The 12,981-nt window shown below is 38.2% G+C and overlaps 1 protein-coding gene across 1 annotated transcript in view; it reads right to left on the bottom strand.

Moving 5' to 3' along the window:
• Window positions 1–17: 17 nt before the first annotated feature.
• DMTF1 (cyclin D binding myb like transcription factor 1) overlaps window positions 18–12,981 on the bottom strand; it is a 44,225-nt gene continuing 31,261 nt past the window's right edge. The window contains exons 12-19 of the mRNA XM_065883488.1: window positions 11,679–11,907; window positions 10,307–10,458; window positions 8,578–8,787; window positions 5,763–5,848; window positions 2,925–3,080; window positions 2,000–2,377; window positions 1,274–1,421; window positions 18–1,121 (exon numbers count right to left, since the gene is read on the bottom strand). Of these exons, the coding sequence (XP_065739560.1) occupies window positions 1,012–1,121; window positions 1,274–1,421; window positions 2,000–2,377; window positions 2,925–3,080; window positions 5,763–5,848; window positions 8,578–8,787; window positions 10,307–10,458; window positions 11,679–11,907 (1,469 nt within the window). The 3' untranslated portion in view covers window positions 18–1,011. The remainder of the gene's footprint in view (window positions 1,122–1,273; window positions 1,422–1,999; window positions 2,378–2,924; window positions 3,081–5,762; window positions 5,849–8,577; window positions 8,788–10,306; window positions 10,459–11,678; window positions 11,908–12,981) is intronic.

Below are 12,981 nucleotides of genomic sequence, written 5' to 3'. Positions count from 1 at the left end.
ACAAGTTTTTTTTTGACTTTTCTATAGGGGTCATATTCATTAAAGCCCTAGAGGCTAATTTTGGCTTAACCTTCTCTGGTATAGGAATGACTCTTGATTTGTTTCCTTTCATTACAGAAGCAAATTTTGTTTTTTTAAAATGCCTGAGAGGGAGAAGTTATATCAAACCCCCATCAGTTAATGCACTAAGTGAACGGCAAACTCTGATCCTCTCCTCAACTATTTCCTGGGTAACTTACATAGCAAGACGTGTAATAAAAGGTCATGGCATAGGATAGGCAACTTTACTTCCTTTCCCATTTAGTTTTACTTCAAAGTGCTAACTCTGTAAACTGATGACAGTGGGTTCTGAGGGGGTGAAAACTCTTAGCTTCTCATGAATTTTGTCTTCCTACTCTCATCCATATTAAAAACAAACAAGCCTGTAGTGAATTTTAATTCTCTTAATGCTTTCCTCTTCGCCCAGCCTAAATCAGCTCCCACTGCCAGCAATGGGTAAACCAAAAGTAACCACCACACCCCAAGTCTCAAACTACTTAGAAGATAAGCTTTGTGGAGAAGGTCACTGGTAAGCTCTAGACCATGGTGATGTAGCTTCTCTGAAATATAAACAGGCCTATTTGAGACTGGATAGAGTGCCATGTCTGATCTTTAGAGATAAATATTACTGCTTTTAAAACAGTAGTTAAGCTTTGGTGATTTTAAACTTCTCTCAGCTAAAGTGAATGAAATTCCCCGCTGACAAGTAACACTAATCACTAGGACCTCTACAGTTAAGAGAGACCCCAGTGCTCCACTCAGCTACACTGTCATAAGACTAGACCTCAGATGATATATTTAAAGGAGGTAAAAAGTCATAGCAGCAACACTGTATGTGGCTTGAGCACTGTAGCTATTTAAAAGCCAGAGGAATGGTAAATTAAGCCTCTTGCGGGTTGCTCCTATTTCTTTGGAGATGTTGTAATTAACAGTGTGGCTTCTTTGCCTGAACTACCTGTTTCTAAGAATTACCTAATGACAGTTTACCAAATCCTCAACATCTTTTGAGTCTTCTGAAACAGGACTGCCCAGAGATGATCCAATGATGTTTGATTCTTCTCGATGATGTTGGAATATGGGATCTGTAATGAGATAAGTTTCAAGTTAATCTTAAATGTATATATCCTCTAATCCATGTCAAGAATTTAGAGTAAGTGTTCTTCTACCAAAGTGAAAATTTAACAAGCAGATTTCCACCTTAAGATTTATCAGGCACTCGAAGGAGTTACAGTACCTGTTAGTGTTGTCAAAGGCAAGACAGATTCAGTATCTATAACATCAGATGTCTGGATAAAGCCATGTGGTGAAGGAACGATAAGTATCGTTTCATCATCAATTGTTGTTTGATCAACTTGTTCTTCTATGGTAGGAGACCCTAAATCCTAAGTAATAATAATTAAAAAAATGAGATTCTGTCTCATATTCCTTATTAGTTTTCCTTAAGTCCCCAAACACATTTAGGCTTGAAGGGACTTAACTTTCAAATATTATCCCACTTTGAAGTTAAAATTAAAAGAAATCAAAGTTAAGGTCTTAAAATGGACAAAAGTAATAACCTCATACCCCAATGTATTACATACTAGCAAAAAGTAATTTTAAAGAACCAATTCAGCTATAGACCCTGAATATAGAAGAAACAATGCTGTAACACTGTGGGATGAGGTTCCTAAACTGAACCACAAAGACCTGTTACAAACCATCCTCAGGAAAATGCTTCCATGGGTTCCAACAAACATTTCTCAGTCTATAGGGGGTGGAGAAGGAAAGGTTTTAGTGAGGAACTGTGGTAAGAGCAACACTGCTGGTTGAATGATACTTCAGGTCAGGTAGGGGTTTGTGCTTTATTTTGTGTGTCTAAAGAAAATAGGAGGTACTGAGGACATCTTTCCATAAATGATTTCTAGGCTTTTCCCAAACTGCAGGTTTGAGGCTTAAGGCTATTTCCTTAAGTGCAACTCACCTCAGTAACATAAGCCCGGGCTAAAGGGGAGGGTGCGTCCTCTTGTTGAAGGTGGGTGTCAGAGGTTTCTTCTTCTGTTCTGACCATAACACTGTTCATCAGTTCTGTGCTATTTTGCTCACTGAATCTGGATATATGAGCATCATTAAATGATGGCTCTACAGTAAGCTTAGGCTGATGAATTTCATCTGGGAAGGTGTCTGCTTCTAGGGCATCTGGAGGCTCAGGAAAATCAGATGAGTGAATATCACTATCCACTGTCAGTTCTGCTTGCGATATGGAAGAGGTGATGTCTTCTGTGGCAACTGTCTGAATGATGACTCTTGGTGTGTGACACTGCACTGTGACGTTGTCACTTGTGTTCAACAAATGTTCTGGCTGTAAAATGTTAAAGAAAACGACCAGTGGCAAAATGAAAAAGTACCCACCAGACTAAAGTTATAGACAACAAATGATATTTATAAGTGGTACCCTATTGTCCCCTCCATGCCTCTGTCTCACCTCTGGAACTTCAGTGTTCTTATCACTGTTTTTCTAGAACCCCTATTCTTTACACAGTGGGGCCGCTGCTCTCGTAATATCCCTTTTCCCCTAACGGAAGTCCGTGTCATGTAAGGAGACCCAGGGAACGAGGGATGTACCCCAGTGAAGGTGTAAAACATTGCTCCTGGGACAACAGTGGTAGGAAGAATTGTTTAAGTAAATGGACTACAATAGTATTGGCTCTTATATTTTGTATCAGCTAATCCTGGTCCCTAACAGGTATCGATACCAAAGTGTTTGAACGGAGCTCAAAATTTATTTCCCCCTCCCCCAAGATATTGTAATTGAAGGCACATGAGTCCATCTCTGGTGTTACTTATCAGTTCGCGAGTCTTTTCTACAGAAACTAGAAAAATCAAGGAATTTATGTAAGGTGACATACAGATAAAGCATGGACGATGATCTGTTCAGGAGAAGCAGGAGCGGCAGCCGCCAGGGTTACTGTGGGACTAGCAGTCAGAGTTAGCGGAAGACCTTGGCTTGAGCTTGTTTGAAGTAGGTAGGTGCCTGGAGTGCCAGTGGGCTGTAAATGGAAAGACTGAAGGAAGAAGAAAAATAAGATGAACACAGGTGCATCAAACCACTGAGTAAGTACACTTAGTACCCATTAAGTCTAGCTCTACATCCGAAACGGAGACTTTAATTTACTAGCCACAAATGTACTTACCAATCAGGAAGGGGCAAATAATAAAATGAAGGGTGTAACATTCTGGACCATTTATCTGTTGTAAGTCATTTCTCGGCCTGCAGCTTTAACAGAGGAAAGGCCTAATCCTACTCTTCACTCCCTGTATGTCTATGGTCTGGTCTCAGCTATCTGTTTCAGTCCAAGACATGGTCTCATAAGCCACTGTTTGTAGCACAGTAATCCAGCATACCTCGTCTCCCCTCTTTATCCCTTCTCTGTAGCACATAAAAACTAGCAGTCTCCCAGTTAAAACTTCACATTTTCCAAAAGGCACTATGGCAGTGTTTACTTACTTGAATAGATTTTTTTCATAGTATAATTTTAGGAAATTTTTTTATGTTCAGAGAATATGTATAGAAATAGCAATTAGTGTTCGTTGAAAGAAAAAACTTCTAATTGAAAAGCTGTTTCACTGACAGTACGTTTATCTTTTGAGATCTTTTATGAAAGTGTAACAAAACTATTGAACAACAACACACGTTTCACAACCATAAGCTTCTACGTGATAATCTGAGTTTGGTTTATCCTAACACTCTGAAGGAAAAGTTTTTGCACTTAGAATAGAGCTGGAAGTTAAAGTCATATAGCCTGGGTTCTTTAGTCTGATGTGGTCTTGTGGACTTAGGCCACAGCAGCTCTCCTGGCTACTGACTCACTGAATCTAGGTTTCTGTAATGCTAAAGCAGATATAGTAACTACTTTTCATAGAAAGGTTTGTCGAGGATTAGAAATGATTGTGATGGTGCCTGGCACACACTGGGGACTCAACTCACTTTTTCTTCTCTCTCTCTGTAAAAGTGAAAGCTAGCTGTTCTCCTAAAGGTTGTATTTATTAATCACACATTATCAGGCAGTATAATAAACACTTTACATGTACATGTATGTCATATACATGTATTTTATTTAATATGCTTAAATACATTTAATGCTCATAAGCTGAGGCACTATTATCATGTTTTATTTATAAATAAGAGTCTCTAAATATTTGATTGTGACCCTGTAAGTTAAAACCTGAACACATACCCTAAATATATGTGTATATATTGTTTATTAGGCCAGGGGGAAAGGGAGGGTGAGGTGGCAGAAAATGTAAAGCGAAGTTGTTTTCTACCTATGGCAAATGGTCTTCTTACACATCCCTATTTTGGAGACCAATGGATTAGGAAACCGAGGCTTAAGTTAAGCAAGTGGCCTAGCAGGAGATCCAAAAGAGAACCTTTTGGGGCTTCCCTGGTGGCCCAGTGGTTGCGAGTCCACCTGCCAATGCAGGGGACACGGGTTTGTGCCCCGGTCCGGGAGGATCCCGTGTGCCGCGGAGCGGCTGGGCCCGTGAGCCATGGCCACTGAGCCTGCGCGTCCGGAGCCTGTGCTCCGCAACGGGAGAGGCCACAACAGTGAGAGGCCCGTGTACAACAACAACAACAAAAGAACCTTTTGCTAGATGGGCCATTCCTATGAGATTTGGCTGTGGATAGGATAAATAAACTTGCACTAATACCCCTTATGTTCTTCACGGCAAATAAATCTTGACATAATTTAAATAAAATATACCTTATATATTCTTCATGAAAAATGAGCTAATAATTCTGGGTTTACCTATTTTAGAAAGAAGGGAAAGAACTGGGGCATTTTTCTTTTCAACTTTCATCATCACCCCTCCAAGGAATTACATTTAAATTAGCAGTCATGCCCCATCTCTCCCCAAAACCTCTTAGCATAGTTAACCCCTAATCTGTTTTCTGTCTCTACAGATTTGTCTATTTTTGACGTTTCAGATAAATGGGAGTCGTACACTATATATTTTGTGTCTAATTTCTTTCACTTAGCATAATGTTTTCAAGGTTCATCCTCGTGGTAGCATATTTTTTTACTGCCAAATAATCATTTGTATGGCTGCAGCACATTTTATTTACCCATTTATCAGCGGATGGACATATGAGTTGTTTCTGCTTTTAGTTATTATGAACATTCATGTAAAAGTTTTTATGTGGACATATATTTTCATTTCTCTTAGGTACACCTGGGATTAGAATTAGTAGGTCATATGATTACTGTATGTTTAACCTTTTTAGGGATTGCAAGATTCTTTGCCTAAGTGGCTATATCATTTATGACTAGGACTTTTAAATCCTGTATCCCACAATGGGCTAGTAGTGTTTACTGACTGTTGTTAAATAATTCATTCCATAAACTTTTTCTCAAATAACCAATATGAACTTTTTGAGTATATATTTATGACTCAGTAAAAATACATAGCATGTACCCTACTTGTTAGCACTGTCATTTTCATCTATAAAAAGAACATATTATTGGTTTATATATAGATTAAAAGACAAATTATAAAAGTGGAAGTCTGACTTATGTTGTCTTCTAACCATCTTGGCTTTCAAAGCCATGGATATAGTTACACTTAATGACAATCAGGTTAATTTTTACATTTCATTTGCTTATATAACATTTCTAAAACTGATACCAATTGATCTTTCTTATGCATAAAATGGCCAATATCTGCTTTTTAAAGTAGTTACTCACCGGAAGAATCTCAAAGGTCTGTAGTGTTCCACTGTTTAGTGTTATTGTTTCCGAGTCAACGGTAGCAGCCGGGGAGTCTGCTGAAGCTGTGGTAAGAACAAGGACAATAAACAAACACTTTTTAAATTTAAATTTTCTTAGTGTACTCAATTAATTATGAGGGCAATCTCGTATTGAATAATTTGCCTGGAAACCCGAAGTCATTTAAATTTCTTATAAGAGATAAGAAATCTAATGGACTTGTCTGGGATGGCACAGATATAAGGGTCAGCCAGCCATGACCCACAGCCAAATCCAGCCCACTGTCAGTGTTTGTAAATGAAGTGTTATAGGAACACACTCATTCCTGTTCGTTAATGTATTTTCTGCGGTTGCTTTTGCGTTACAAGGGCAGTTGAGTAGCTATGACAGAGACGATATTTGCTAACCTCTGCTATAGATCATGAAATATTTCTAATGTTAGGAAGTAAGAGGAATACACCAAGGCTAACCTGCAAAGAGACAGGAACTTGATAAAATAAGTTTTCCTGGACCTTCTGGTAAGAAGTATAGATGTCTGGAATATATAGGTGTCCTGTAACACTAGGCTTTAGTTGTAGTGACATCACTTCTGGCAATGTAAACCCGGGCAAATAACTTACTTTAACCCAAACTAATGTTCAGAGACTTTATCTGCCCTGTCTACCTCATATAGTTGTTGTGAGGATCAGAAACATGAAATACATATAGTGTCAGATGACTGTACTAGGGAGACTAAATAGCACTTCAGAGACTGGACAGTATGATCTCTTTACAGATATGTCAGCTGAGGCTCGGACTTGGTCATTGTCTGCTGCTCAAGGTTATATGGAACTAGGGCTAATGAGAAGAAATGTAATCTCTTTTGGTGCTTTCAGTTCCATCTGTAGGTAAATCTATGTGAAAAATGATTTGAAATTGACTTTTAATGTATAATGTTTATTATATTCTGACTATAATGCTTCTCAGTTTAAAAGAAATGCACTGAATGCATGTTAGTTCTCTTACTATTTGATGGATTCTTAAGATCATACCTAGAATAATTTGAAGTGATTTCAGATAAATAACCTAAATGAAAGGTAAGCAAATTATGGCTGGAGACAAATGTGGCTCAAGGCTAAGAATGTTTTTTACATTTTTAAAGGATGGTTTAAAAACAAAATAGAAAATTTCATAGAGATCTATGTGGCCTGCAAAGCCTAATATATTCATATTTACTGTTCTGGCCCTAAAGTTTGCTAATCCCTGACCTCTAACCTAAAGAAAGAAACAATCATGAGATTTTAGCCCAAATGGCAAGAATAATGGGTGTGTTGTAAAACTCTTACTATACTCACATTTCTTGCTGGAAGAAATAAAATTATTCTAGTACTTAAAAAAAAAAAAAAAAAAAGCCATGCTGTGAACAATATTAAGGTACCATTTATAAAACGTTTGCTATTTTCCCAATAAGCATTGTCAACCCAGTAGCCAAGGAAAACTGTAACATTCTCCATGCACAAAAAATTTTTAGCCAACAGCAGCTCTCACATTTATGGTGGACTAGTAATTTCAGTTGCTTTGCAATCCTCAAGACTACAAAACAAAACAAGCAGGGCTAAAGAAAATAAATTCTTCATGCTTTACTGCACTGGTAGAAAGCTAAAGCAAATAACCAAATTTAAATTAGAACTTTAAGAATAAGACAAGCATAATTAATTTAAACATCAGAATATAGGTTTTTTTGGTCTGTTTGTTTTTTGCTGTGCAGTTTGTGGGATTTTAGTTCCCTGACCAGGGATTGAACCCACACCCTGGGCAGTGAGAGCACGGAGTCCTCACCACTGGACCGCCATGGAATTCCCAGAAATACAGTGTTAATAATGCCAATAAGTGGCCCAATGATTCTCAAATGGGATCATAGAGTATATGTGAAAATCTGTAGGGTGTTTTTATTTGTCATACTGACTGGAAAGCACGGTTGGCATTTTGTGGGTGAGGTCAGGGGACCCTAAACATCCCGCAGTGTGCAGGAGGACATCCCTGCCAAGAAAGAACTGTCCCACTTAAAATGCCAATGAGAATAACACCAAGTGATTGATAAACTCTTGGCAATGGCCTTTCCATAGGCAAATAACATTATGTAGGGAAAAAAAGTGAGGTAAAAGTGAAAAATAATATGGTTCTGAGAATTTTATCCTCATTCCTTTTCTGTCCCTCTCTAATGGAAAGGTAGAAAGATCAACTTGGCTTAGATCTTCGGAAATAAATTTCCTCTCCCTATAACAATCACTGGGCTCTCATCTCATTAAGCACAAAAAAAATGTCACAGGCTAAGGAAAAGAGAGGGGTAAACAAAACAGTTCCCGTAGGACACTGGTTCTTTACTCTCTGAAGAAAATGTTTTTCAACCTCACCAAAACCCATGTCTTCTACATTTGACTTCAAATCCATTCTTCATTTGTGTGTCTTCTGGTGAATTACTACAAATGATGTGCCATCCTAGGGACTCTCTTTCTTTGCTTAGTTGACTGTATTTTAGGTAGTTTTCTATTAACCATTAATTCTTTATAACACCTAGAAAGTAAGATGATTTAAAATGGTTTATAATGGCTGGGCAGTGGGTTATCATTCTTTCCTGTCACACATTCATCCTTTGTGCAAATATTAATCAAGCTAATAAACAAAAAATGCCTTAGATCTCCTTTAATTTCTCAACTTGGATAAATTTCTGTCAACATTCTAGAAGACTGAAAGGTGTCAGAGCCATTAACGAAATCATATAGTTCAAACAGCATGGAGTCTGAAGGTTACTTACAGACATGGGTGATCTGGACTGGAATCTGCAGGGCTGTCATGGGGCTTGGAGAGATGGCTGTATTGTCTTCCAAGCGGGCAACTCTGATCTGAACATGCTGTACGCTGGAACTGGAATTACTGTTTGGAACTCCAGATCCTGATTTATTCTCCAAAAGCGTTGGGTTGTTTTTTTGATTCTCATGTAACTGTTTAAGACCTTTTATCAAGACTGAAGGGAGATGGGTAGACAAAAAGAACATTGATTCTCCGACAGACCACCATCTAAGCAGCAAGGGAGGTGGGGGGTAAGGAGGGAAAGTATTTGGAATAAATAATTGTATACTGGATATGTGATCTTACCAAAATAACAATAAAAATATTTAAAAACTACAACCTGTCTGGAAATTTTTGGAAACATCCGTCAAAAGAGATTTAAAAAATTCATAACATGATACTGTTTTTGCCATCAAAGATGAATTAAAAGCCATTGTAAGGAACATGGAAATAAGACATTTTCTATGTCCTAGGACTTCTTGATAAAATTCTTATTATTTAGGGAGAATATTGGTAATGCTAATTAACTTATTTTCAGTCAGCAATGAATAGTCTACTACTCTCCCTCCCCCAACCCTGGGCACTTTTTAGCCACTGCAAGAACATAATCAGTTGGCTGTGAGTCTAACTTACAACTCCAGAGTAGCAGCTGACCTTTTCCAAACAGTATGCAACCGCCTTGAGTTCTTGTACAGGAAAGCCAACTCCTCTACTAATCATGATAAACTACATCAATCCTCTCAGGTAATGCTGCAATCTGGCTGGGTTCATGTTACATTAGTATTCATTTACTCTCCTGGTTATACCAGAATTTATAATTTTTAAAGTGTAAAATAAATTTATAACTGGGTTTTTAAAACATTTTCATCAAGCCAAATTCCTCAGCATTTAATTTTCCTTTGCAAAAATGGAAGTTGGAGCACTAGACCAATGGGAGGGAATCTGATTACCTAAATCATACAGACTACAATTTAGTTCCGTGTCTAAGAACAAAGCAGACAGTGAAGTGGAAAGTATGCTATATCTCACTTAAGCAAACCTAAGATCTCTAGATTTACATAACAAATGAAATTAGAAATTTGCAAGCTTTTGTTCTACAAAATAAATCACCACAGAATTTCTCTAACCCAGTTATTTGAAATTATTCAATTCGTAAAAGTTGATTTAAATGTAAGTTCTTACATCTTTGTATACAGTGAAAATACACATTTAAAATTTACTTCCTCTTCATAGTTTATGTGAAAGGATAAGAATGTGTGTAGATGTGTATAGTTTTTTTCTTTTGCGGTACGCAGGCCTCTCACTGTTGTGGCCTCTCCCGTTGCGGAGCACGGGCTCCAGACGCTCAGGCTCAGCGGCCATGGCTCACGGGCCCAGCCGCTCCGCGGCATGTGGGATCTTCCCGGACCGGGGCATGAACCTGCGTCCCCTGCATCGGCAGGCGGACTCTCAACCACTGCGCCACCAGGGAAGCCCGATGTGTATAGTTTATCTTTGGTGCTTTGAGAATTAAAAGTCATATCAACTCTTCTCAGGGGAAGACAGTTACCCAAAGAAATAGGGCAGAGGTTGAAGTAAAAGCCTACTATGATTCGTATCTCTTCAGCTGAGGCAAAGAACTTCTAACCTCTAATTCCTTGAGGACTAAATACGGTAAGACAAAGGAAGGACTTAAGAAGCAAATAATACATTACCAGGGAATGAAACATCCTTATGGTTTGCAATTTGCCTTTTGATGGTCCACCATTTACTTCGAAGCCATTGTGGTGAACGGACACTGCTCCATCCCTCTGCTAACAGATCCCAGTTTATGTCATTTTCATCAGCTACATCAAGCTCTGCTATCCTACAAGTTACAAAATAAGCATCTGTTAGATGTTTGTTTCTCCATAAGAACCCTCCTCTAACTACAGATGATGGCACTGGCAATAAAGGGAATGGCAGGTTGTGTCACTGAGATACTACTGTTCAATTATAGGAAAGGATGGACTGCAGGAGTGCAGACCTGCTTCCACAGCTAAGAGCTATGAAACATCACAGTAGCAGCCTTGTTAATGGTACCACCAATGGGCCATACCATAAATGGTCAGAACCAGATGAAGCACCATGAAGGAAAGGGAATAGCTAAAGGTTAGAATAAGATAAGGACAGGTTTAGTTGTATAGTGTTCTACAATGTTTTATAGTATGTTATAATGTTATTTCCTAGATCTGAGCTTTTCCATTTGTAAAATAAACAAAATTACTTAGAAAGGAACTATTTATAAAGATGACTAGCTGGAAAAAACTATATTAAAAACAAAACTCAAAACAAAGTAATAAAAAGATAAAAACAATACTCAGGCAGCAACCCAAAAAACCACAATCAATACAAAATAGTACAACTAAATTTGGGGTTTTAATGTCTATTTGTTTTCTACTTTTAACTGTCACGATCTTGATTTTCAGTAGGGTGTAGCCACAAAAGCAACTTCTACTACTTAAGTGTCTCAGCTATTTTCTTGCTGGTATTTTTGCTCATTTGAGTTTCTAAGTCTAAATGGTTAAACCAACTAATGTAAAAAATAAACTTGGGATTATCTTAAAGCTATTTTTGGATATGTATGAAATGGAAGTGTCTAATTTGGTCCAATTTGAAGGTGTGGGTTAACTGTAGACTGGGCAATCTTAGCATAGTAGCCAAAGATTGAAGGGCATGGAGACTGATAGCCCTCTTACCCTCAACATGGTCCCTCTTGGCTAGGACTGAGGCACATTGGTGGGACAGTGGAAAAGCTGCACTGCCGCTGCCTGTGCCATACCTGTTCTGTGGATATAGAGAGGACTTCAGTCTCCACGCCTTCAATCTGGTACTTTACACGAGCACTAAATCCACTAAAAAAGGAACAAACACAAAACAAAACAAAAAAGAGCTCAATATGAAATATTTAGGATTTTAAACAGTGGCTCTCTATGGAAAGGATGCTATTCAGACATTAGGCATCTATGGAAACCAAAAGAGGAAAGCCAATCTAGATAGCCACGGCAATTAAGCAGCTTTTGTTATTAGAAGATTTAGGACACAAACCTGAGGATGAGATTGATTTCATCTTCCTTGGTCCACTCAGTACCTCCACTCTGTTTCCAGTTCAGGTAGTTGAGCCATTTAGAACGACACTGCTTTTCTGAGCGAGTACCCACCCGCTCTGCCACAGCTGCCCAAGACACACCCTGTGTGACTATGTCACCTGGCTCAGTGCTCGTCAATTCATGAACCACCTCTGCAAGTCTCTTTTCTTCTTCTTCTGTCCACTTCCCTGAAAGAAGGAAATCATCCAGACTACCACTGCTACCTTCTCCTTATTTTGCAAATCAGATTCAGCCCTGTATTTCAAGAGACTGATGGGAAGTATGCAGTAATATTAGAATTATTTCTGAATGAAACATGGAAATCCTGCATATACCTGCTAAGACAGTTACTAACCCAGTAAAGTTCTTAGTACTACAAAAGAAAATATAGAATCCTAATAGAAAGCACAGACTGACTCTTTAAGGAAAGAAAAACTACTCAAAACATAGCTAGAAAAAATTATATTTTCTCAAGTTATATTAAGTCCTAACTGGGAAGTGTTCCATTGATGGCTTGATGGACACAAACATTCATACTTTTTTCTTAGTCCCACCTAAGATTCCTTGCTCCGCAGAAGTGAAGTAATAAGCTCAACAGAGACCATTATTTACAGGAATGAAAGAGGAGGGACAAGTAGAGTAACACCTATGGCTTCCCACCCATTTCAGTAAAAATAAAAACTAGGTTTATACCATCTCCTTTCCCAACTCCAAGCTACTGTGATAAAATATAAGTCTGAGACTGGTAATCACATATATTTCTATTTCCGTTTTTTTGAACCCATGAACCCACTAATAATATCACATGTTCCTATTAGTCTTTTTCTTAGAAAAGCTTAAGCAGAAAAGCAGGAAAAAAAAAGAAAATCTCTTAAAAATGTCTTCCACTCTGTTTCCATTTTGTTACTAGTAGCTGAAAACTTCTGGAAAATTTCAAAAAGGCTATGTGCTTGCCTTTCAGGCATTCATTCAACAAATATATACTGAATATCTATGTGCTAGGCACAGTTCTGGGTATCATGGATTCAAGACAAAGTCCTGCTCTCCTATTTTAGCATGGCAAAAAAGGAAGGGGAAACTCAGACTGCCATCTCATGGCGTGGTCCAAAGAGAAAACTCCTGATCCAAAACGATACATAGCAACAAGGCAAGTTAACAGGCAGAGCATTCCCTCAGGCTGGCAATCAGGGAATGGCACAGTGTTTTTCCATTATGCTCACAAAAGGGGTTCTATCCTTAGTGTCTTACATGAACCTCTGGGG

The sequence above is a fragment of the Phocoena phocoena genome, chromosome 9 (assembly GCF_963924675.1).
Source record: "Phocoena phocoena chromosome 9, mPhoPho1.1, whole genome shotgun sequence".
Lineage (NCBI taxonomy): Eukaryota > Metazoa > Chordata > Mammalia > Artiodactyla > Phocoenidae > Phocoena > Phocoena phocoena.
The sequence above is the reverse complement of the archived record's forward strand: the minus strand, read 5'-3'. Positions and strand labels throughout refer to the sequence as shown.